This window comes from Thalia democratica, chromosome 1 (genome assembly GCF_965202585.1).
Source record: "Thalia democratica chromosome 1, ktThaDemo2.hap1.1, whole genome shotgun sequence".
NCBI lineage: Eukaryota > Metazoa > Chordata > Thaliacea > Salpida > Salpidae > Thalia > Thalia democratica.
This window is the reverse complement of record NC_139165.1, coordinates 56,844,397-56,871,163: the sequence shown is the minus strand read 5'-3', so window position 1 is coordinate 56,871,163 and position 26,767 is coordinate 56,844,397. Positions and strand designations below refer to the sequence as shown.

At 26.5% G+C, this 26,767-nt stretch overlaps 1 protein-coding gene across 2 annotated transcripts; it reads left to right on the top strand.

The window, feature by feature from the left end:
• Positions 1 to 25,526, top strand: LOC145831974 (protein O-glucosyltransferase 1-like). 2 transcript variants are annotated; one of them, XM_082939364.1, is made up of 8 exons: positions 1 to 143; positions 2,836 to 3,064; positions 13,495 to 13,630; positions 15,445 to 15,566; positions 15,823 to 15,982; positions 19,841 to 19,899; positions 20,673 to 20,897; positions 25,212 to 25,526. In XM_082939364.1, exons 1-8 carry the CDS (start codon positions 83 to 85, stop codon positions 25,375 to 25,377), a joined length of 1,158 nt encoding a protein of 385 aa, XP_082795490.1. In that variant the 5' UTR covers positions 1 to 82; the 3' UTR covers positions 25,378 to 25,526. The 2 variants fall into 2 exon arrangements, with proteins under 2 accessions (XP_082795490.1, XP_082795559.1); XM_082939433.1 differs by having other exon boundaries at positions 15,445 to 15,570; positions 15,827 to 15,982.
• Positions 25,527 to 26,767: the final 1,241 nt, after the last annotated feature.

Here is a 26,767-nt window from a genome sequence, read left to right as displayed (position 1 = left end):
ATTTAGTTTACAAATAACCAAAACTAGCAAGCTTAAAATAACTATAAACCATTCTGTTTGAATTCATTAATAAAAACTATATATGAAAAACATAAAATTGATTTTACTATGGATATTTTTGTTAAAAGGGGAAGCAATTGATGGTAAGTTTTTATTTTACATTTTTGTAGCTATTATTTACTGTTGTTCACAAATCAATATAACAGTTAAACAAATTCTTATCAATTTTAAATTTTTACCTACTTAAAAGCACATATACTAGAAAATTTTAGAAATTATTTGAAAATACATGGTGCTCCTACAGTATTATGATTATACTAAACATTTTGTGTATAGTGACATTACCAATTCTCCCCTCTTATTCTGTCTTCCTCTCATTCAATTCTACTGTTTCCCCTCTTATTCAATTCTCCACTCTCATTAATAATTCTCCTCTCTTATTTTATTTTGAGTCATTTGTTGCATTTTTTGTAGTTGCTCTTGTATGAAGGCCAATAAGAAAAAGTGAATGTAAATAAAAATTGAAATATAGGTGAGGAAACAGTGTGGAGCTTATGGTAGACAGGGTTGCCACTTTACCTGGAAACTTTGAAAAACCTGGAATTTGAGAAATTTTGAAAAAAACCTAAAAAAACCTGGAATTTTGAACAAAATATCTGGAAAAACCTGGAGTTTTCAACAATTTTTAACAATTTAAATAGTATAATTTCCATTTCCCACAAAAAATCTATCATATAGATAAACATTTTTTGTAATCATCAAAAATTTTTTTATTTATAAATTTTTTTTAAAGTAAGTTAACAGTATCTTTTCAATGTTTTTATACTATTTAACACAGTTTCTTACATTAAACTTAACTTAAAGCTACAAATGGACCCAAAAATATGTACTTTTAAAAACCTGGAAAAAATTTTGAAAGAACGAGTGGCAACCAGGGTTGCCACTTGGTCAGGAAAAGTCAGGAAATATTTTTTGAAATGACAAAAGTCAGGAAAAAATGTGGGGTTTTGAAAAAAAGTCAGGAAATTTGATAAAATTAAAAATTAAGTCAGATTTTTTCAGTTTAAATTTACAAAATTCTTTGTTTTCCAAAGCCTTCAAATGGTAAAAATTAATTAAAAGTCTTTTAAAGTCAAAAATAAATTCCAAATTTTTCCTAGAAATTTACAAATTTTTAAAATTTTATTTCCAATGCCTTCATCTTGTATAAATTAGTAAAATATCCTTTATAAAACTGCAAAAATTTTCTATTAACATATTGAACAGCTTTATATAGTTTCAAGTGTTAGATTATGTATTTTAGAATAAGTTTAATTTAAGAGTTTTATTTAGAAAAGTCAGGAAAATTTTGGTAAAAAGTCAGGAAAAGTCAGGAAATTTTTCTTAGCTTGATCAGTGGCAACCATGGGCAACCCTGGGTAGACTATGGTTTCTATGGTCAATATTTGCAGTAATGGGTTAAAAAAGGGTGCTTACCATTTTTAAACAGTTTTTTATATAAATGTGTATATAATTACTTTTTAAGTTTTTTGTTTTTTATTTTTCATTAATGTTTTAAAATAAGCTCCAAAGTATGAGTTACAGGCAAATGGTGCGCAGCTTGATGGCAGAAAGGTCTTTCTCCACACCAAACCATAGACCTTAGTTGTGAGCTTTCACATTTCTTGTGTATATTTTCCAAGACAAGATGTTAAATCTGTATCCAAGTAGTGTATGACTCAATAACAGGAAGGTTTTTTTTTATACACCAGCTCCATGTCCATTTATTTTGATCACTATTTTTGTTGTTCAATAAACTTGATGGCAGTTTGTTTATTAGTTTGAAAAAAAATCTTAAGTTTAAACCAACACTTTAATTTTAATTAATTTGTTTTTGTATATTATATTTTGTTATAACAAGTAGATTAGGTATAGCCTTATTTTATAATGAAGTTAGAATGTAATTGTAGTTTATAGTTTTTGTTTTTTGTTAATACAGTAAAGATATTGGAACTAGAGACCTCTATAAAAGTAAGATGTACACTAACTTTTTAGTATAATTCCTAAATAACTTCTTTTTTAAATTAAACTTATATATATATCATATCATATATCTTATCATATACATGCACTAAATCTTGATAATGTGTAAGTTCAAAATGTTTTTTGAACAAAAAAAATCTTATGATACTTAAACAAATTAATTTAACAAACAGAAGATTTTTTTTCAAGTTTAATATAAGCTAGAATATATTGTATTTTTATTAAGAAAAATAAATATTAATTAATATTTATGTTTGGTTTAAAAAGGGTAAAGTTTGTTTCAAAACTGTAAGGTACACATTTCATGTGAGGTTCATAGTGTGTACCTTATCTATGTCCTTACTTTATGTATATGCTACTATCAGAATATAAGCTACTAAGAGCAAGAAAAATTAAGAGCCTGAGCAAAATAAAAGCAGAGCCAAATAAAAATGTCTGGTGCAATATTTTATGCCCAATTTAGTATTTGTTGCAGCTATTTTAAACCTGGAAAAAAAATTTGAAACACCTGGAAAAAATTTTTAAAACTTTGAGAAAATTTGCCAAAAACAAGTGGCCGCCTTGTGTTATGAAAGTTAATTCAAATCATCAATGTTAGTAAACAGTTGGCTGGATAGGCCAAGTCACATTATTTTTTCTACAATTAATGGCAACCAATCCAGATCACAAAAAATTGTAAATAATAAACAAGGTCTTAGATAATAGTTTTAAAGTTATAAATTTGAATCAAAGTTCAAAAATATTTATAAGTATGAAAATAATTCTAGTCATTTAAAAATTAAAAAAACCTTATTAAAATGAAGTATTTTTTAGATATTTGGAAAAAGTATAAAACTAATATAGAAGATGCAGAAAAACTATTTTCAAATAACAAAAATAAAACTGAATTCTTTTATGATACAATAAAACATGACTTACAAATTTGGAAGAGCATTGGAAAAATAACAAAAAATGATATGAGCAAAGCATTAAAATATTCCATACACTATCAAATAATTGATCACAAGCTTTACCGACAACACTCCTGCATGTTTCCTTCACGGTTAGAGTTTATTTAATTACTATCATACTAAATGTAATCACTTTTTTCTAGAGTTTCAATTCATTTAGGCTGACTTAATTTAGAAAAGATAAGTAATAAGTTTTTAAACTAATCCAAATAATTAAATTTATTGTTGTTTGACTAAGTTTGTATTCAAAGTTCTTACATAGTATATTTTTAAACCGGTTTTAAAACTTAATAGACTATAACAAGCAAAAACTATGAACTTTGGAAAAGTCAGTTATTAAGCTTCACAACTAACTTAAACTATATAAAAAAGACTTCTAAAGTAAACAGTTTTATTTATAGTATTGAAAACTTAAATTTTAAACGATCCTTAGATAAAATAGAAAAAAACATCTAATGAATTTAAAAGATTGAAGCCATTCACTTCTAACCTGTTCACTTCTAACCTGTTCACTTCTAACCTGATCATTTCTAACCTGATCACTTCTAACTCGATAACTTCTAACAAGATCACTTCTAACCCGATCACTTTAACCCGATCATTTCTAACCCAATCACTTCTAACCCGATCATTTCTAACCTGATTTAACCCAATCATTTCTAATCTGATCACTTCTAACCCAATCGTTTCTAACCCATTCTACTTGTTTATTTTATTTTTTAGTCTGGATTTCATGCAAAAACAAACTAGTCTTAATAAAGTTATTAATTTTTATTTATTTTATATTTAATTTTCTTTCAAACATTATGATTTTAGTGTGTTATGTATAAAACATTGTTAGTGTAAATTTTAATTTTAGTATTAACTTAACATAAGTTTAATTTATTTTTATTACCTTATTTTTTATGTTTCATCCTACACATAATTTATTTTGTTTTTTATTATTTCATATTTTTTTGTTCTTTCAACCTACTTAAACATAAGTTTTTTGTTAATCATATACAATTCACTAAATCGTTCACTTTACAATATTTTGAACTATTCTGTGTAGGTTTTTAAAGTAAGCAGTTATAACTATACTTAAGCTGGATCTTATAATAATTCACATGATTATAATAATTTTAACTTACGCAAATTTTAAAAAATAAACCTTTACAATTGTAATATTCAGATAAAAAAACCTTTATATTACGGTCTAAAAACTACATTGTAAGTCTGTTATAAGTGTTGTATTATTGCTGACTAATGTATTAACGTTTTATAGTAGGTTAGTTTTAAGTTTCATTTTAATAACTTTTACAAATTGTTTTACAACTTGCATAGGCCTATTAAGATAATGGAATTTAAACAAACACTAAGAGAAATTAAATAAGTTTGTTATATTAAGTAAAAAAGCATGATTTTTAGGTATAACCTAGATATTAAAACAGTTATGTCATATAACAAACCACAAAAGTATGTTATGTCAATTGACCGTCTTGATTTCACATCATTAATAAATTCCTACTTAGTCCTGAGCAAAAAAAGTCACTAATAATTAAACAGACATGTTTATTTGTATAACAAGTCCAAGGTTAATCAAATCTTGCCCAGGTAATCTTCTTTAAAACCTTCACTTAAATCTATATAATATACATAATGTTTCAATTACGAATTAAATTAGTACTTTAGTCGACGAAAGTTCTTTAAAATTTACTTTATTATGAACAGTTGAAATAACGTAAGTAAAAACGAAATAAGTACTGAAAAAAACATTTTGAAATAGAGTAATAAATTAGTTATAGTCAAATTAAGTATAACTAGGAGCAGAAGTTTATAAAAACTCCATTAAGTTTTTTGTTTCCTTTATTCAACTATTTTTTCAGACGATTGTTACACGCAACATATTTACTTTTTATTCATTACAGTAAAGCCAGTTGAAGTCTATTGACTTTATTCTCGGTGTTTTTTTGCACCTCTAAATTTATATAAATGTCATGAGTTTTTTCTTCATAGAAGTTTAAACCTATATTAGAGTTTCACAGTCAGAAGAGTAAAGAGAGTAAAAAAAAATATTATTTTATTAAAAGTTTTTTAGTTATATAAGTTAATCAAATAATTTATACTTTTATTTTATATTTAGTTATCGCTAATTATCTTAAGTTTTTGTGTTTTTGTAAACTTGTGAAACATTAACTTTTAAAAGATATCAATAAATTTTTAAAGAAGTTTCTACTATTAATTGTGAGAAACTGTTTTTGCAATTTTAAATTTTGAAAACTTTTAAACTCTCATGATAAATGTAAATTTATTTTGCTCTAAATACATCATATTTTTTAAGAAAAAAAAGACAAAATAGTAAGTTTTCGACACTTAACTTTTATAGTTAAGTTTATTATATATCTTATTTAATCTTTAAATATAATTTACCATGGCTAGTAGAAAGAAAGTTAAATTTTAGTTTTAGTAAATGATAGGTTCTAAATAGTAAAAAAAATGTCTACCTCTACTTTTGACTCATTAACAGGGTTGCCACTCGGTCAGGAAAAGTCAGGAAATCAGGAAAAGTCAGGAAAAATTTAAAAAAATGACAAAAGTCAGGAAAAAATAGGGAGTTTTGAATAAAAGTCAGGAAATTTGATAAAGTTTAAAAAAAAGTCAGATTTTGTCAGTTTAAATTTACAAAATTCCCTGTTTTCCAAAGCCTTCAAACGGTAAAAATTAATTAAAAGTCCCTTAAAGTCAGAAAAAATTTCCAAAATTTTACTAGAAATTTACAAAAATATTTAATTTTGTTTCCAATGCCTTTACCTTGTATAAATTAGTAAAATATCCTTTACAAAACTGCAAAAAAATTCTATTAACATATTGAACAACTACCCTACTTGAACAAGCATATTTTGTAAGCGTTTTAGTATTGATGATCTTTAGCAAGGACACTTCCATAGTGAAACTGTGATATATACACAAAAGTTTATCTAGCACAATATTAAAGTCAACGTGATTTTTGTTTAAGTAAATAATTGAGTTCTTTATAACTAAGCAGTTAGTTTAGTATTTTTTGTAACAAGTTATTGTGTATACTTTACCTCTTTATAATTTTTTCAAAGTTGTTTAAATTTATAAAATAAGTTATAAGAGAGGTATATGCCAAGATTAAGTTTACTTATTATTTGTATTTTTTGTAGAGTAACATAAGTTTTTAAAGTAAATAAGAGTATATTTGTTTGTTACAAATTTTATACTAAATGATAAGAGGAAATATTTTATAAATGAAAGTAAAAATAAATGAGTGCCAAATTAAAAGACATCAAGCCCACAAGTTGTGGCTTGATTTAGAGAAAAGATTTTCTTCAACAAGTGTAGGGGCAGCAGATGAGAGCGATTTAAATAAAATGAGGCAAATGATTTTAACTGCCAAGAAAATGAAGCGGAATGCAGTTCAGATAAGGAAACCATATCTTCATTAAATGAAGAGGTTGAAGTGCTAATAAAAAAACGAAGAAAATAAATTTTAGCACATACATTTAAAAAAAACAGTATTTGATTAAATTCTTTATCTGTTTTAATGTTTTAACTGTAAAAGTTCGTTATTGTTTTAAGGTTTGAGTTCTGAAAGTTCCTTATTGATTTAAGGTTTTAATTGTAAAAGTTCCTTATATTTTGTTTCGTTTATTTAGATACATTTATGCTAGGAAATTCTAAAAAATTGTGTTCTTTATTGTTTAAAGGTTTCAACTGTAAAAATTTGTTATTGTTTTAAGATTTAAATTGTAAAAGTTCGTTATTAATTCAAGGTTTTAATTGTAAAAGTTCGTTATATGTCGTTTGTTTATCTATATACATTTATGCTAGGAAATGCTAAAAAATTGTGTCTTTTTTCAGACAAGATGTGTTTATAAGGTAATAATACAAGTATTTTGCTGATACAGCTGTTTATTACAAACATAAATCATACACAGATGGTTTAAGTGAAGTACTGAAAGTTTGATGATAGAATTCAGCAAAAAACTGTTGTTTTTAACCTGTATTAAAATTAGATTGAAAGCTTTATATAGTTTCAAGTGTTAGATTATGTAATTTAGAATAAGTTTAATTTAAGAGTTTGATTTAGAAAAGTCAGGAATATTTTGGGAAAAAGTCAGGAAATTTTTATCAGCTTGATCAGTGGCAACCATGCATTAAGATTAAACAGTATACACTTTCGTTTTAAGAACTTAGAATTTAATAATAATAATTTTAAATGAAATCACCATACTAGTTACAATTACAAAATTTTATTAACTGTCTTATTTCAAGTTTCATATATACTGATATTAATATTCTTGAAAAGTTGTATTTCATGTAAATTCGCCATAAATTTGAATGCAACTTGCCAATCTGGTATCCATACTTAAAAAAATTATATTAACTATATATAATCTCTTCAAAAAAAAAGTACTTAGGAGTCTTTAACCGCTGCAATATTCATTATTTTTTTTTACATTGACGACTATCAAAACTTAATATTTAATCTTTAAAGTTCAGAAGACTTATACTTTTCCTTAAGCTTTTTAAAACTAGTTAACTACAATTAATTTATAATCCATTTTTGAACCTTAACAAAATAATTAATTACCACAAAAATAAATTGAGAAATTCATGCAGTCATAGTTATCTTTTAGTCTAAATGTGGAATTAGCTTTCAAACAAAACTAATTTTTGCAAAAAAAATAAACAATTTCGATTTAAGTTTACTTGATTAAGATAAAATACTTTATACTAGAAACTATAAGTAATTTAACAAGTTTTTAAACATATAAACCATTGATTTAGTATGTAGAACTTGGTACATTCTATAGTTTGATTTTATTAGCAGTGCCTTTCCTCTGTAAATAATAAACCATTTTTCAATATTTTGAAAGATATTTATTTGACCTGTATTCTTAATGTACTTTGGACTTTAAAATTTAAACTTCGTAGTTAGTCAATGCACTTAAATTTTTGATTTTTTTTTCAATTGTCTGTACCTAAATTTCAATAATGTTTATTTTAGTTGTATCGATTATGCTTCGGCAAAGCAACAAAAATAATTGATAAAAAAACAATGAAATACCAAACGGTTGCAAAAATGTACAGAACCTAACTCTAAAAGTCAGGATTTTTATATCCCGTTGATGTTTGAACAAGAATAAATTTTATTCATGAACTTTTGTAGTTAGTTTAAATTCTGACATTCTAGTATGTTCTAAATGAATTTTTCAAAAGTAACCATGAACCTTATTTTAATCAAGAAGTGCGTGAATCAGACTACTTTGCTGATTCCTGCACTAAAATCATTGAAATAGTTTACTAATCGTCTCAATATGTGTTGCTGAATTTTTAAGAGAAGGTTTTTTGTTGAAAAGAAATCTGCAGTTAATTCTATATTAAACGATTGTACAGCTGTGTTTGGTTTTATTGGAACTCACTGATCAATAAAAGAATTGATGTTAAACTTGCTTATTAGGGAGTTAAAACCAAATTTGTTAAAAACTTTCTCCTTCGAATCATAAATAAGTCAATTATTATTATACTAAAGTGTTGATTTCTTTTGCTGTTAATCTATAAACATTGGATAAAACTAGTTTTTGATTTTAAGGTATATAAATTTTCGTCTCTTTGTTAAGTGTCATTCAGTTTAAGTGGCCCTGATTTTGATGCCAGTGTCTAGCGTAGGATAACAAACTTCCAATAGCAATAAATATTAGAAAAAAACAAATCTATAAGAAAATTAAGTTTTATTCTAAACAAAACAAACTAAATTTTATTAAAAAAACAACTTTGTTGTGATTATTTTTTTTAAACAAACCCTTATTTTAAGACAATAATAAGCAAACATATTAATACAGATCGGGTTAATAATTGTCGGGTTAGAAATGATTGGTTAGATATGATAGGGTTAGAAATGATTGGGTTAAATCTGGTTAGAATTGATCTTGTTATAAATGATCGGGTTAGAAGTGATTAAGTTAGAAATTATCGGGTAAGAAGTGATAAGGTTAGAAGTGATTGGGTTAGAAATGATCGGGTTAGAAGTGATCGGGTTAGAAGTGATAGGGTTAGAAGTAATCCAGTTAGAAGTGATAGGGTTAGAAGTGATCTGGTTAGAAATGATCTGGTTAGAAATGACCGGGTTAGAGTGATCGGGTTAGATATGGTCGGGTTAGAATTGATTGGGTTATAAGTGATCGGCTTAGAAATGATCGGCTTAGAAATGATAGCGAATTAGAAATGATAGTAAACCTTAAAAGAGCCATAGATAGACAATTAATTGATATCTTAGATTATAATTTTGTTGATAAATTGTCAATCAATTATGTTGAGATAATATAAAAGTAAAACTGAATAATTAATCATAATACATTTTGGGTTTATTTGCTGATTTTATGCTTAAATAACTAGGGGTAAGGAAGTACTTTGGTGATGTTTGCTGGACTTATGAGTCCATATGATTTGGATGTGTTTTAGCTTCATTTAGAAGAATCTAAAATAAAATAAAAAATGCAAAAAGAAAAAGTATGCCGCCCAAAAAACTAATTTCAACCCCAAAAATTAAAACATTTTTCGATTTTTTTGACTTAATAAACAGTAATAAAATTTAGGGGTAGGGAGTACTTGCGTGATGTTTGCTGGACTTATGAGTCCATATGATTTAGATGTGTTTTTACTTCATTAAGAAGAATCTGAAAATAAAAATCAAAAAAAAAAGTATGCTTGCAGCCAAAAAAACTAATTTCAACCACAAAAATCACATACTTTTTGATTTTTTGACTTAAACAGTAATGAAATCACATATACATGTCCTAGACTTATAATTACAGCTTTAAAATCTTAAATAACAGCTTATATTTATTGACATGTATTTAAAGACACATTAACTGCTTTTTATGTATTATGACGTCATAATCGCCCTAAATATGCAAGTTTTGTCTTTAAAATGGTGCTTTTTGGAAAATTCAAAAACAATGATTGTTAGTTATGTTGATAAAAAAAAATTATTGCAAAACAAAACTTTTTAGGTATACTTACTTACCTTTAAAAGTTTAAGTGATGTGGTATGTATATTAGCGGGATATTTGATTTCATAGTTTATTTAGCTTTAAAAGTTTAAAAAACCCTTAAATAATTATTCAATTAGAATTATAACAATTTAACCAAATACTAAAAAGTTATGATTTATTATAGGAAAGATAATGTTGTATGGTATTGAACATTTAGTTAATGATTGCAAAATAAAGACTTTTACAAAGAAATAAAGAACGTTGCAAAATAAAACGAAAATGGTACTGTATCATTTAGTACTAACACTTAACATTTGCAAAATGACTGATACTTTAAAAAAATTTAGTATAAAAAAGCTGTCACATGATTTTAAAAATCTAATGGACTTAAGTGAGACATAAATAAGTAATCTATTTAAGAGTCAATCATTTTGGCAAGGTTTTTTAAAACCTATCAATTAAATATTTAGTATATGAGTCTTAAAATCTTGATTTAATTTTTTTTTTATATAAAAACATATTCTAAAAATAATTGTTAGTTAAAATTTTTTTTTGAGACGAAACGTATAAAAACAAAGTTAAATAGTTTAAGTTTGCATAAATTATTTACTATTAAAAGACTAAACTAGCATTCCTTTAACATAAATTTCTTTTTTTCATTTTTAATTCAACAATTTTAAACAGCTAACATTAAGCTTTTTAAATGCTTAGATAAATTAAGAGTTAATTTCAAGTTGTACCCACAATTATTAGTCATTTTGTTTATCTAAATTACATTTTAATAAAAAATAAACTTAAGTTTCATTTTAATTTACCAAGATATCATTTTGAGGAAACTTGGTTGAAATTTTTTTACAAAAAATTAATTATGTTATGTGTTTTGTAAGATATTCTATTTTAACTGTTAATACTATTTCGACAAAATTTTTATACATAGATTACTATAGGTCAATATTTTGACTTACTTATTATTGTGCAAACTTTAGTTGTTGAAAAATTAAAAGTTACTGCTTAGATTAATTACAAATTAGTTATCCTTGAACAATACGATTACAAATTTTAATTAAGTATCTATAAAAGTTTTAACCTTATTTCTAACTATCCTAAATTTTACATGACACTTAAGCAAGTGTTGTTATTATTGTGCTAAGTTTAATCAAAAACCCTTTATATTGATTTCTACTAAATTACTTATTAAAACTTAAATAAAATTTTTAATTGTATTCTTCAATGAGTTTTACTTGGTCTATTTAAAAATTTCGTAAATCTAAGCAGTATTCTTATTCTATCAACAATTAAAAGTTGTACAATAAGATATAGCAGGGACGTAGCTAGCTCAAAAAAGTTACGAATCTGCAAAAAAAAAACCAAGAATAATGTGTGATGACATCATAGCGGGAATAGAGTAGTTTTAACTACCTTAAATTTTGTATGAAAATGTGCAGTTTTGTTAAAAATTTAAAAATAAATTGAATGTTGAAGTATAATGAATAACTGAATACAAGGCAATTTGTAGTGCTCTTGACCCCCTATGATTCTTTATGTGTTGCAACTTTTATGAACCTATAAAACCTTTAATTTAAAATAGAATTATTAATTAAGAATTTAATTTAAACAGTATTACTAATAAGCCTAAAGTATTTAACTTTGAAAACAGTTTCCCCAATTCAGAAAACATTTGCAAAACAAACTTTTATTAGATAATAATCATAAACTTTAGGAGTTGAATAAAAAACAAAAGAGATATAAATAAAAAAGTTCACAACATTAGATAAAATTCAGATGTTCAATTACTTTATTATTAACAAAAATAAATCATAAAGAAATGAAGAGTACACGTCTTTGTAAATGTTATTTCTAGCTTTGGTAGAATAAAGATTTAAGCTGTAAAAAAGAATGAAACATTTTCTTATTAAAAAAATTTGTTAAGTAAAAGCTGTAAAAAAGAATCAAACTTTTTTTTTACAAAACAAATTTGTTAAATAAAACAATTTATTTAAATAACCACAAACTTTGAATATTAAACATCAATATTTTTCATATACAATGTAAAACATATAAACAAATTCAAACATAAAGATTTCAAAACATAAAAATATATTTTTTTTTTAAACTTGTTATGAATTAATAATACATCTATACACTTGTTAAAATAAATAATTTTAACTTAACCTTTTTAATCTTAGATTCAAAAAGTTATATAAAACTCATTTTAAAACCTTTACTTTGAGTGTGTGGCAACATTGTACAATTTAAAATTTCCAACTTTGATAAAAAATGCAATAAAAGCTTTAACTGAGGTAAGTATTTAAAACAAATTTTAATTAAAAAATAAAGTAATTTAATTAACTAAAATACAATAAAAAAACTATAATTTGTTTATATTAAAATCTTGAAAAATAAAAACTTTAACTAACCTAAGCATTTATAAAATCTTTAAAACAAGTTTCAATTTAAAGAATAAAGTTCTAAAATATAAAAAAAAAACTATAAATTGTTTATGTTATTCTTGAAAAAATGTTTATATTATTCAGTTTTTCAGTTTGTCTTCTTGTTGCAAGCTATTTGTCTTATTGTGTTATTTTTTCTAATTTAATAGATTCTAATCTTCTTGATAAAACTTCAGGAATGCATATTATCATCACTGTTTCAAAAGATTTTCATTTTTATATATTTGTCAACCACAGGGATATAATCTTAAAACATTCAACTCGGAAAGTCAATTTGATTTAGAACAAAACCTTATTCTTCATGTCAGTTTACTTTGAGGTTCATCTACTTTAAAATTCATCTTGTTATATATCTTTTACCTGTATTTGCTCTTTTGTAACACAAAAAATTTTAATTTCAAAAAATGTTAAGTTTTTTTGACTCACCACAAACATTTCAATATACAAGATCCTCTCTCACACTTACTTTTTTTATTCTCTCACATCATTTAAACCAAATCTACAGCTTTTAAATGGATTTTTTTACAATAAGTTGCTATTTAATAACAGAAAGCTACACCAAGCTATTTGTATACAATTTAGACGTATTCAATTTGTTCAATATTTACGACACTAAAAGTGCTAGAGAGTACAGTTAATGAAAAAGTTATTTATCAGGAGTGCAAAACTAAGTATAAACGAATACTGAAAGCTAAAGAAACAAGGTCTAAAAAGCTGAATAATCGAAACAAAAGCGAGTTTTTTCGCACAATTGTTTACGTTTCTGTAGATTTGCAGAAACGTACCAAGCCACGTACCTGTGGTATATAAGTAATAGTAAATAAGTTAAAATATTGACCTATAGTAACCTATGTTTGATAATTTAGCCTTTAAAGACGCCAATTATTTCGGCAATGCACTGGAAAAAGCCTTGATTGTAGTTGTTTAAAATTATTACTATTATCAGTTTCTTAAAAGTTAACTAATATTCTTTGTCTACTTTATCAGTACTTTTATCTTAAAATTTGATTATCTTTTACATATCAAACATAAAGTTAATATTTTTGTATTTAAAAAAGTTTAAATTTTCAGGTGCTCAGGAGTAGAACACTTTATACTAAATGTGGTAAATAATTTACCAGATATGGAATTTGCACTAAATGTTCATGATTGGCCGAAATCACCAAAGTACAAAACCCCTATGCCTGTGCTGTCATTTAGCAAAGTTGTTAGTTATAAAATCATTACTACCTGTTTGAAAATTATATTTATAGTTTTAATATTTTCTTAAATATAAACTTAGGTATGTTTTTTGAATGAAAAGTGATTTTGTTTAACTTATTGTCAATCTTTTGTATATAGCTTAAGTTAAACTCTATCAACAAATAACATTTAAAAATAAGAATAAAAATACAATCGTTTGGCGATATTAGGTCAATGATTTAAAATTTATGACAAAAAAATATATAACTCTAGTATATGTATATATATATAATTTGTTTATAATATTTTGTATCAAAATAGTAAAACTAATTATTGACTTAGGTATTATTAGGTTATATTTTTCTTTTACTTCTATTGAGCTTAGTTTAAGTTTATAAGCTATGTGATATGAGTTAAATGACTCTAAAAGATTCATTTAGAATTTTTAAAAGTGGTGTGTTCTATTTAAAGTTTACGAAAAATGTAATAAAAGTATGTGTTAAAATTGTGTTTTTTTTTTAATTTGTAAATACATCATTGCAAAAATAAATAACTGTCTATTTAAGTAAAGAATAGTATACTGTGTCTTCTTTAAAAAAACAGACATTAATGTTTTTAAAGCACAGCTCTAAATTTATTCAGTTGTAACTGACAGGGCTATAAAAATATTCGTATTAAGACTTTTAGTTTGGTAATATTTTCAAAATTCTAAATTAAAAAAAAAACAGTTTTGGAATAAATATAGTACTACTTACCTAATTTTCTATTAATAGGGGTTGTAAATCGTATTTTTATAGTCTTGTTTTATATAAAAAACTAAGCTACCAGAGTTTTTTTTTTGTTTCTAGAAATTCATAGTAAATTTTGAGATATTAGCAATCAAAGATAGAGAGTTCAAAAGGTTATTTATGAGAAGTGCAAACTAAAGTAGACTATTCATAACATATCTCCTCCTTAAGTTTTTGAGCAGTTTTTAAAAAACTTTTTCAATGTAATCTTTAGTAAACTTTGTAGAACTTGTATGAAACAGATATTATTTTTTTTTTATTAAACTTTTATTTGTTACTTTTAATTTCGGTCTTTTTTTTTTTAAATCCGCTTTTAAAAGTTGTTCATAGTATTGTAAATAAAGTTTCCTTAAAACCTGAAGTAAATCGCCTAAAATGTGAAGGAAAATGTAGAATTAAATACAAATTTTTTTTTCCTAAAGAGTACTTCTTCTTTATTATCAAACTTAAAGGTTATTAGTAAGCAAATATTGAGCTTAATAAATATATGAATTTCCTACTGGGATCTAAATGCAACCATTTATATTTGTTAAATTTTTTTTACCACATTCCTTTGGTCATGTAATTTACCATTTTATTAAATGTTTGAAAGTAGTGTATCTAGAAAGTTAATATATGTTCTAAATGGTTTTAAATACTTTTGAAATGGTTAGACTTAGAGAAAACAGTTTATTTTTTAAGTTTATATTTTCCTACATATAAGACTTCGTAAATCCAGTATTTTTATTTTACGACACTCTATATTTAGATAATAAAATATGAAATGGTGAAGATAGCTGTAACATTGCTTCTAGCTGCATTAACTTTAAAATTTCAGTTTTGTTTAAAGACTTAAAAGATCTTTGTTCATTGTTAATTTTTATAATTTTTGAACCATTTAAAACTATTTCAATTCTATTGAACTTAATTATATTAAAAAATTGTTTTTGAGTTTTTAATTAATTGATTTAGTGCATGACCATAGAAACCTGATATAGATAAACGGCTAAAAAATTTGTTTGAAGTTTAAAAATTATGAAATAGAGTTCTTTGCAATTGAAAAAATTTTCAGAAAAACTTACACTGGGACATAATGTATCCAGCTTGGACTTTTTGGGAAGGTGGGCCAGCTGTGTGGCCAATATATCCAAGAGGTTTAGGGCGTTGGGACATTTTTAGAGAACAAATGAACAAGCAAGTTCTTTTTTTGCAATTTTTATGAAATTCTTGATAGGTTGTTGTTAATGTTGTGCTTTGTTTTCTTATCTTTACATTAATAATATTTAAAAATAATTATAAAGTGTTTAAGTTTATAAATTGTATATAAAACATTCTTTCGAACAAATATACTAATTTTTTCTTAAAGTGTATTACTCGTGCAATAACTAATTGAGATATTTTTAAAGTTTAGCATAGTTATTTATAATAAAAAATGTTTTACCTTTTGAAGAGAGTCTATCAAGTTTCCATGGGAGAAGAAACTTACCAAAGCTTTTTTTAGAGGATCAAGGACTAGTAAAGAAAGAGATCCACTCGTGTTACTAAGCAGAAAAAATCCTAAGCTTGTTGATGCAAAGTACACAAAAAATCAAGCATGGAAATCTAAAAATGTTAATTTAATTTTTGATGTGTTGAAACGGGTAAGAGCTTAATATGCACTAAGAGACACTTTTGCACGAAGGGTAAAATATGCACGACGAGTCATTTTTGAACGAAGGGACATTTTTGCACGGCGTCAATTTTTCACGAGGGGACACTTTTGCACGAAGGGTCAATTTAGCATAAAGACACTGTTGCACGGGTTAAGATTTTTTTTTTCTTTTTTTTTTTTTCTTTAGTTTTCTATTACTTTTTTTTACTATCACTATTACCCGTAATCCTTACCCTCGGTCGCCATATATGTTTTTTTTTTTTTAGTTATTAGTTTTTTTTTTTTTTATATATTTTATTCACTGTTACCCTTAACCTCGGAAGGTAACTGTCTTTTTTTTTTTAATTTATTTATCTTTTTTTTTTCGTGTTTTTTTATAAACTTTTTTTTTTACTTTTAATTTATCTATTTTTACTCATCCTTATCACAATTTAGTCTTATTTTATTGAGTTTCAACTAAGCTACAAGTTGCTTTTTACAGATTTTCAAAACTCAAAATATTTTTTGAGATATAGCCGGTCAAAGTCGGAAACTACAATAGGTTCCTTATGAGGGGCGCAAACTAATACCACGAATAACTAGAAATCACTAAAAATATATCTCCTCCTACGTTTTCTGAGAAAACTACCTCAAACTTTCAGGAAGTATTTCTTGCAATATTTAGAATTTCTGTCACAACAAAATTTAAAAACAATAAAATTTATTTAAAGAAATAAAGCTGAAGTTCATTGTTTATTATCGATGGCATAAAACATCTCAACTTTGTTTATGATGGCCGAAATAAATACTGGCTAATTTTGATTTGAAAATTCTTTCTAAATAATACAAGGAACATTCCTGAAAGATTTATGAAGATATCTCAAAAAACGTAGGGGGAGATAGATTTTTAGTAAAATAGTCTTTTTCGCCGTTTTAGTTTGCTCCTCCCATAAGGAACGTATTAATGCCTCCAAATTTGACCTCTGCTCTGAAGGTCTGCTCTGCTGTTAATTCAAGTACTGATACTTTAAGACATTTTTCTTTGTTAATGTGCTAGAATACTTTAGGAAACACTGCTTGTCTTGGATGGTAATTTCAGACAAAGAAATAAAGTCTAACCGAAAAGAAGGTACATTACATTGAGAATTTACAGTTTAAAATATTGATAGTTTCCTTACTTAAAATTTTCATAAATGTTCAATTTATACCTGTATATTTTTATTAGTTGAACGCTTTTGAAATATTTCAAGGACATTCTGTTAACCCCTTAGATAAGAAAGTTGTGTTATGAAACTAAACATTAGATTTTATTTTAAGGTTTTGGCCATTTACTTCAAACTATTTGTGATTTTCGAAAACAAAGTTCAGTATATCTTCTCTTTGTACCTATAAAACAAATATATAAATGAAAAGTAAATTATAGCTTGTTTAACCAAGTACATTGTACATAGTTACATTTTATAATGTGCTGAGTCTACAAATCCTAATCAACTTAAAAAAACGTCGAAACTCATCTGTCATTAACCACGTTATCTGTAGTTAACACACGTTAAGACCATAGGGTCTAACATCAATTATTAACAATGACATGTATGAAAGCTTAAAAGTTTAAACTACAAGCCAGTGTTTATAGATTATGAATATTTTCATTAGTTTTTGAGATGTATACGTTTTTATAAAAGTTTCCAATACAAACGTATCGACCGCAATTTTTCAATTTTCTTAGAAATTTAAAACTTCACTAAAAATCTTATCTTCTCCCATATTTTCGAGCTGGAGACCTTAAATTTTTAGAAAATATTATAGTTTAAAAGACTTTAAAGGATTCAATTTTTATTTTAATCTTAAAAGAAAAAATATATATAAAACTTTTACTTTTTTAACTTAAAAAATCCTGCATTGAATGGATTTAAATATTATTAACTGATTTTTTGTAAAAGTTTGATGAAGATTAGTTAAAAAATGATAAATAAGATAGATTTTTAGTGAAAATAGTCTTTATTCGCGTTTTTGGTTTGCGCCTTCTATAAGGAGCCTATTGAGGTCACCGACTTTGATTGCTGATATCTTGAAAGTTATTTGTTATTTTTTTAATTTTTATTTGTTAAAAACGTCTTATAGTTTAGATTAAAATATACAAAATAAAATTAAGGTGGATCCCCCTATGATCTTAATTAAAATATGTCTAAGTTTAAAAATTAGCTAGTAAAAACTATAAAAACGTGGTAATTCGTGTAAAAATAGTTGTATTGCTGTTTTTAATTGTAATTCAAAACTTGTCGAGTGATCATATTAAATGCATAGCAAAGTTATTTGGGTAATTTATAAACTTCTGTTAAGGTGTTTTGTAGAAAAAATATTTTGTTTAAACAGCTCTATTTTATATTTAGTTTTATTAACAATTTAATATTTAGTTCATTTTTAAATTTCATTTATGATGTAACTAACCTAATATGTTTAAATTGCTTCTTTAATAACTTTTTAGTAAATTTTTCATGCATTTGTATATCAGAAACATTAAATGCAAAAAGAAAACATCGGCGAAAGTCATCAGAGCCAAAGCTTGGATTTACATGTGCCTTTTGAGACAAACTCATTATTTTTCAACAATACGTTATGATCATATCACTTCGATCGTCAGACCAAAGCTCTCGGTAGACTAAGACCCGTGTTTTTTATCATTAAAAGCTGTCAGTTAGTCGTAACCAAAGAAAGCTGTAGTCTTCAGTTTACAAGCGCTTAATATACTTTACCACAAAGCTACTGTTTGTTTATATGATATCCACTGCCCAGGCTTTGACTCTGATCAATTTCGCAAATTTTTTTTTTGAACTTTTTACAAACTAGCGAGTCTAGCCTTGCTAGTTTTTGATTTTTTTTTACCTTGTACAGCAATTAAACAACCTGGCTGGGGTCACTGATCATACTAACAAAAATTAGCTTCGTTGTAAAACATAATAACTGTTTGTAAATTGTAGACAACAAGTTTCTTTGGTTATGACTAACTGACGAGCTTCAAGGAAAACGAAACCTTGGTCTTAGTCTACTAAAAACTTTGGTTTGATGATCGAAGTGATATGATCAATAATTGTTAGAAACATCAAATTTATAATACAAAAGATAAAAAACATTCAATAAGCCTTCTTAAAAAAAACAGGGTTATTTTTATTTTATTTAAAATATAGTGAAAAGTGTAATTGTTGTTTATAAAAACCTCTTCATAAGATATCATAACTGTAAGAGCAGAAAAACACTTGTATTAAAAATTTTCTGTACAATTTTAATTGTTAAACAACGAATTTTTTGTGAAAGCCTGTTTAAAGTAGTAATTGTTGAGGAGTAAAACATCTAAAATAACATGACCTTTGAAAAGTATTTATGCGATAAAACACAACTTATAATAACAAAAAAAGTTTTTTACACAAGCTTTTTATTTTTCAAAAAAAAAAAACAATTTACAATACCGACAATTTGTCAATGCCAAATCAACTAAAAACGATTTAAAATAAGTGTGAATTTTTACTACGCTTGGTGTTATCATAGGAGCTTTACGAAGAATATTTATCTTGTTGTTTATATTCATAATCATCCGTTTTTGTTATAAGTAATTTTTAGCTAATAGTTTTTGAAATTAATACTTACAAATACTAGTGATAAAAGTTAATTTTTATTTTACATTATAATCTCAACAATCAGTCAATAATAAAATACATATTTTTAAAATTTTGTGACTTAAAAATGTATAATACGTATATATTAACACTTTATTATAATACGATAGTAAACAAATTTTTAATTGTATATAATATTAGATTTTTACAAATATGTTTAATTACAGGATACCCTCGGTGAAGAGCCAGCAGAAAATGTCCATTTAAACGACCACTGTCAGTATAAGTTCGTCTGATTTGTATGTTGATAATTTAAAACGTATTAAATATTACTATAGGTAAAAGTTACGTAGATAATACAAGTATATTGCACTATAAACATACAAAAATTTTTAAATATTATACAATTAAAAATTCTGTTTTTGTTTATTAAATTGTAGCTGTATTTTATGTTAAGTATTGATATCGGAACGACTTTTTTTTCTTCAAGTTATAAATAAGTACCGGGTGAAACTTTGTTTATATCATTTTTGTCTTTTATAAGTTGCATTCGTAAGAAAAGATGTTCAATTGCTTTAGTTGATAATGAATCATAAAACTTAAATATGGATATTCCTTAGAGTTTTTCTACTGTGTTGATTTTAAGTTCATGTGTTACTTAGTAAGGTCTCACTTAAATTGTGTTAGCTTTTTTCCCTTTCCAAGCTACTTAAAGCACTGTATAAAAATGTTTAAATTATTCCACAAAAATCTTATAGCTCAAATGTTTTTTCAAGTTTTTGAAGCGAATGAAGTTAGTGTTTTATAAGTATCAGATATTAAAATTTTATACAAACTAGTTATTTATTCTTTAAAGTCAACACATATTTCCATTATTTTATCATACATGTAGTTGGAAATAAAGTTATTTTTTCAATTGTTTTAAATATTAAGTAGAACTTTAATACTTTTGACATAGGATGGAAACTAGTTTAAAATAAAATTTTAATTGTTTTACGTATAAATATATTTTGTTTTATTTAGAAATAAACTGTTTTGTAAAAAAGATACTTATTCTAGATATCTATTCAATTTTCGGGGTGTAGCAGCTAGCTTTAGGCTGAAGCACTTGTTTCTTTGTAAATCACTCGTATTTCATGTTGGATCCGATTGGCTGGAGTTTTTCTACGAAAAGCTAATACCATGGTACCACTATATACCAGTTGATACGAGCCTACGTGATGTTGAAGAATTGCTTCATTTTGCAGAAAATAATGACAAGCTTGTCAGTAAAATCGCAGAAAGGTAAGTTGTTGGGGAACGGGTCTAAATTGCACGAGGTTACTAAATTGTGTAACAAATTGTCCTTTGTTATTTTTGATTTTAATTTTTACAAAACTAATTTGTAAATTGGCGCTAAAGAGCATTTATGTTTGCTTTGATTTGTGTTATCAGTTGTTATAAATTGAGTTACTGTATGTTATATATTGCTTTTGGTTTAATAAAACACTTGATCACAGATTGTTAGAATTTGGTATATAATTTTGGCAGTAATCACTACTAGTAATTTGTAGTAAAAGTTGTTATGAGTGATTCAGATAGTTGTTGAGTTAAACGCTCAAAACTTATTGCTAAAAAAAGAAGCAAAGCTATTACCCCTGAAGGTAACAACCCAAACCAGGCTGGGTTTGTTACAAATGGTGATCCGGATTCTAGAAGGGACATGGGACCTCCTGATAATACAGATGTAGGAAGACTAAACTCTTTGAGTTTAAGAAATGACAGTAAAAGATGGCAGGAAACTTAACTTCTACATCAAGAAAACCAACAAAAACTTTAGAGGATGAAGTAAAAGAATTAAGGTTGGTTAATGAAGAACTGGAAAGATAAAAAGCAGATAGAGCATTAGGAGATGAATTACAACAGCTGCGGTGCAGAAACCAGGAACTTACCAGGCAGATGACTCAGGTTGACCGGAGTGAAGAGATAGGTGAAAGAATAAAAACAAGCCATGAACAAAACAGTGTTGGCGTAGGACAAATCCTTCTACAACTGTAAGAAAACTCTTGCACCACAGTAAATCACAAAATTATTCAGCCAGAGATACTAGACAAAATCTCTTTACAACTATAAGAAAACCGTTTCACTTCAGGGAATATGAGAGTGTGCGAAGCAGGAACAATTAGATGAAGAGATCACGGACTAAAGTGGCTGAAGACTTTCAAATTTGACATTTAAGATGCGAAGGCTCAGTTCTCGTATTTTGAGAACAGAATGGCTAATCATGGCATTACTGATGACGCAGAGAAATACTGGGTGCTTCGCGAATTTTGGCCTAATAATGACATGTCAGCCACATCCTGTGCACTGAGCCTAGAGACTGAAATTTTAAAAGCTTGCGTGCTTACCTAATGCATAAGGATGTAGTCTTACCACGGGCTTTGCTTCCAAAAAAAACAAATTCAGAATACCAGTGGCTGTGACTTAAATAATGAGGTCTCGAAATGGCTCCTTGACCTGGAAAATAAAGAAATATTACATAAGTTTCTTTATATATGCACTTGATTCCTAACCAATTAAAAAATATAGTGTCTAGTAGTCTGTCACTTGGCTTGCAAGAGTTCAAACGATGTGTCATGGATGTCTGTGATGCAGACTTGAGAAACTCAAGGGATGCTTCAAGAGAAGTCAGATACTTTAACAGACCAAAACGTCAGCAAATCTTGAGCCAAAGAAGGAATGCACAGCTAGCCAGAAATTTTGGGCATAGACAGACTGGAGGCTCATTTGATAATGCCCACTATCGAAATTCAGATTACAGGCAATATAGGAATCAGGATGACAACAGACTGTGCTATAAACACAAAACGTATGGTCCTTAAGCACGTGGATGTGACAACCTAGATATATGTCCTATGGGAAATGTATCCGCCCTATATCAACAAAAAAACGATCACTCGTCCTCCTTCTAATGAGAGACAGAGAGGATGGGGGTAAAAAAGTTCTCTCGAAGACTGCTATGACTTGCACAACCAACAAGCTAAATTCAGTTGGTAGGCATTCTAGAAACTTCTTTGGTAAAAGTTTTAAACATCAAAATCAACAATTCTCATACCATAGGTCAAATCAGCAGAAACAAAGTCAACATAAAGTTGTTAAAAATAAGGACGAAGTAGATTGTAAAGATATTATGTCAGAAAACATTGTACAGATCATAGAAGTAAAACAAAGCCAAAAAACGTTTGTTGTGAATCAGGATAGAGAGATTTCCGACTTTGAAAATTCTAGACGGCATGCAGAAAAATCTCTTCCAGTTGCTCAAAAGTTTATCAATGATAGACAACTAATTACAGTGCCTAATACAAAGGAGAGTAAAGTACATGTTGTTTCATCTTCAGACGAGAAACCCAAAGAGGTTTCTGCTAAACTCACCAATGGAAGCCCTGATCATGAACCTTTGAAAAATGGAGTATCAACTCAATAAATTGCCACAAATAAAACTCATGTTGAAGGTAGTCTAATCAATGCCACTGAGAATAATGAAAACAAAATGTCTGTTTGAGGACTTTCTTCGGACACACTTACCGAAGGATTGTAAGATTATTTTAAGTAGTTCGGGAAAGTTTAAGATTGTACCATCAAGAAGGACAGCAAAACAAACAAATCCAGGGGATTCGGATTCGTTCTCTTTGCTAACAAAGAGTCTGTAGATAAGGTTCTCAGTACATGTGAACATTTATTAGATGGTAAAAAAATTGACCCAAAAAGAGCCAAACGCCATCGTAAAGTTTTTTGTGATAACCTCCAGGTTATCACCAAGCCCGCCATTTGCCGATTGGTTCGTCAAGGCGGTGTCAAGCGTATCTCAGGCTTGATTTACGAAGAAAATTGTAGAATGCTGAAAGTATTTTTGGAAAACGTTGTTCGTGATGCATTCACTTATACTGAGCATGCCAATCGTAAGATAGTTACTACTTTGGATGTTGTGTACTCATCAAAGCATCATGTCAGGACGTGGAAAGGGAGCAAAGGTTAAATCAAAGTCAAAATGTCGTTTATCATGCGCTGGACTTCAGTTTCAAGTCGGTCGTATTCACCGTCTGCTGAGAAAAGGAAACTACACCAGTCTACTTGGCTGCAAGAGTGAGTACTTGAGCGCAGAAATGCTCGAGTTGGCTGGAAATGCAGCCCGTGACAACAAGAGTCTCGTATCATTCCCCGTCACCTTCAACTTGCCATCTGCAACGACGAAGAGTTTAACAAACTTTTAAGAATAGGAACTCTTTTTTTGAACTTATGTTTGTTGAAATAACGTTTTGTATTTGTTTATGTAAAAATTTGTTGAGTATAAACTATTTAATTTTTAAACTTTAAGTTCATCTTTTGGTAAAAAAAATGTAAAAACCCCTCCAATGGTCTTCAGTTAGAGGATTTAAGGAGGATAAATGTAACAAGTTGTCCTTTGTTATTTTTGATTTTAACTTTTACAACACTAGTTTGTAATTTGGTGCTAAAGAGCATTTATGTTTGCTTTGATTTGTGTTATCAGTTGTTATTAGTTGAGTTACTGTATGTTATATATTGCTTTTGGTTTAATAACACACTTGACCACATATTGTGAGAATTTGGTATACAGTTTTGGCAGTAATAACTACTAGTAATTTGTAATGAAAGTTGTTATGATTGATTTAGATAGTTGTAGAGTTAAACTCTCAAAACGTATTGCTAAAAAAAGCAAAACTATTACCCCTGAATGTAACAACCCTAAGCAGGCTGGGTTTGTTACAATTGCACGAGGGAACTAAATTGCACAAAATTGCACGAGGGCACAAAATTGCAAGATGACGATTTTGCACGTGAGTAAAAAAAACAGATAAAAAATAAAAGAAAAAACAAAAAAAAAATTAAAAAAGTACCGACCGAGGGATAATAGTGATAGTAAAAAAAAATAATAAAAAGTTAAAGATTTTTTTTTCCTCGTACAAAAATGTCTCCGTGCAAAATTGCCTGCTCGTGCAAAAGTGACCCTTCGTACAATTTTATCTTCGTGCAATTTTATCCCCTCGTGCAAAAGTATCTTCGTGCAATTTTGACAGCTACCCAAGTTATTGAGCTTTAAATTAGTGTGCTTAGTAAAATTTTCATAACATAAAGTAAAAATGATTACAATTACAGATAAGATACAAAACATCTTATAATTTTATTTATATTAAAACTAATATGCTTTTCGTATAATTAGTGTGTTTTTTTAAGGCATTTCAGTCCAAATAAGAAAAGTTTTATAATAATTTTAGTATCATTGGGCATTAAAATATATGTATGGTAAAAAAAAACTTGGTGGTTTTAAAGTTTTGTAAAAAATTTAAAATATAGTTAATAAATTTATTGTTCTGTCTTTCATTTTTATTCATTCTTTCATAAGATTATTCTAACTTAGTTTTATAAACCTATCTTTTTTTAATCAAAAACGCTCAAATTCTCACAATCTTATTACTTTATATGAACTATAGTTTTAGTTATTATTAATATTGCAGAGTTGCTGAAGCAAAATTTAAATGTATCATTTTCTCTTAACACTAGCCTTTAGGTTTTTATTATACAACTTTGCAATTTTTACAGGGGAAGAAATTTTATTTGGAAAAATCTTAGAATGGAGACTATTTCAAAACTATGGGAAAAGTTGTTATATTCTTATTTTGAATTACTTGACTATAAAGTTGAAAGAAACTATAGTTACAAGCAAATACATCATTCTAAGAATAGACATAAAAATACCGAACTTTAGTTGAATATATAGCTTTTAAAGGGTGCTTAGTTAGTAGGTAAAAGATTGTGGAGTTGTTGATTTTTGTAGTACACTCAGTATAAAGAAGGCTGTAGTAGTTGATATTTGTACAAAAATTGCTAATAGTTAAAAAAAATGTACTTACATAATTAAGTAAGATATATATATATATAAAGGTTTCTTTACTAGTGCTTACTTAAGTTTTTACTTCTTTGCTTACTTAACTTTAACTTTTTCAATGCGTGTTTTACTAACTTTTCTTGCTAGTAATTTACTACAATTATTTTTTTAAACTGCGGCCCGCGCTCAATTTTTTTTAAGAAATCTAGCTCTTTACTTTTAGAGGCTGCCGACTCCTCGATTACATTCTAAGTTTCAATTAGTACGTCACACAGGTATAGTGTTGTAGAAAAGTTTAAACATACTACTTTAAGTTTTTCCACTGCAATTTCTTTATAACAATTTTTGAAAAACTAATTCATCAAAATTATATTTTTTAATTGATACAGTTAATGAGTTTTTATTTTCTAGATTAAACTACTACATTTAGCTACTATTATTTTATTGTCATAGCATTTTCTATAAACTAAACTGTTTTACGTTTTAGGTACTACTAGACTTAGTTTAAATATTTTCAAACTGTTTTTCAAAATAGTAAAATCTTTGAGTTAACTCAGGAAAGCAGCAATTTTAAATTAATTTTTAAAATTCAACTTTGATAAAGCCAATAAAAAAATAAATAAAATATCTTTGTTACACCTTAAGATTTTATATAACATTAAAAAGTCTGTTTTTTTTTTTATATATAAAATTTCTCTTTATTGTTTACTAATTTATATTTAACATAACTAAACAAATGTCTTATTATTTTATTTTTATTTTAAGCTCTAATTTGTTAATTTTAATAATAAATTTTTATCAGCTACATCAAAATTTTATTCCGCCTCTTTTAGTTTTAAAACTAACTACTTTTTTATTAAATTATAATGACATTAAAAACGTTTTTTTTAGGAACAATTTAAAATATTAGAAATGTTTTTTTAGTTTTTAATGTTGATTACAATATTCGTTACTGAAAATATAAAATTACGCTGCAGGTTATTATGCTTATTAAAACAAGAGGTAATGTATGAAAGGACGTCTTATTAGATTTTGATTTGAGTACTTTTGACCCGATCTTATCAGTAAAAATTTAGTATAATCTGATAATAAAAATAAAGTTATATTCTAATCAGAGTTTTTTAAATAAGCCGTCATAATAGCATAACAATTGAATAAATTTTATTGGCAAATTGAACTTTTAATTTCAATATAAGAAGTTCTAAAATTTCAAGTTTAAATCTATTAACTAAATATATAAATGATTTTATACTAAACCAACCTTACGATA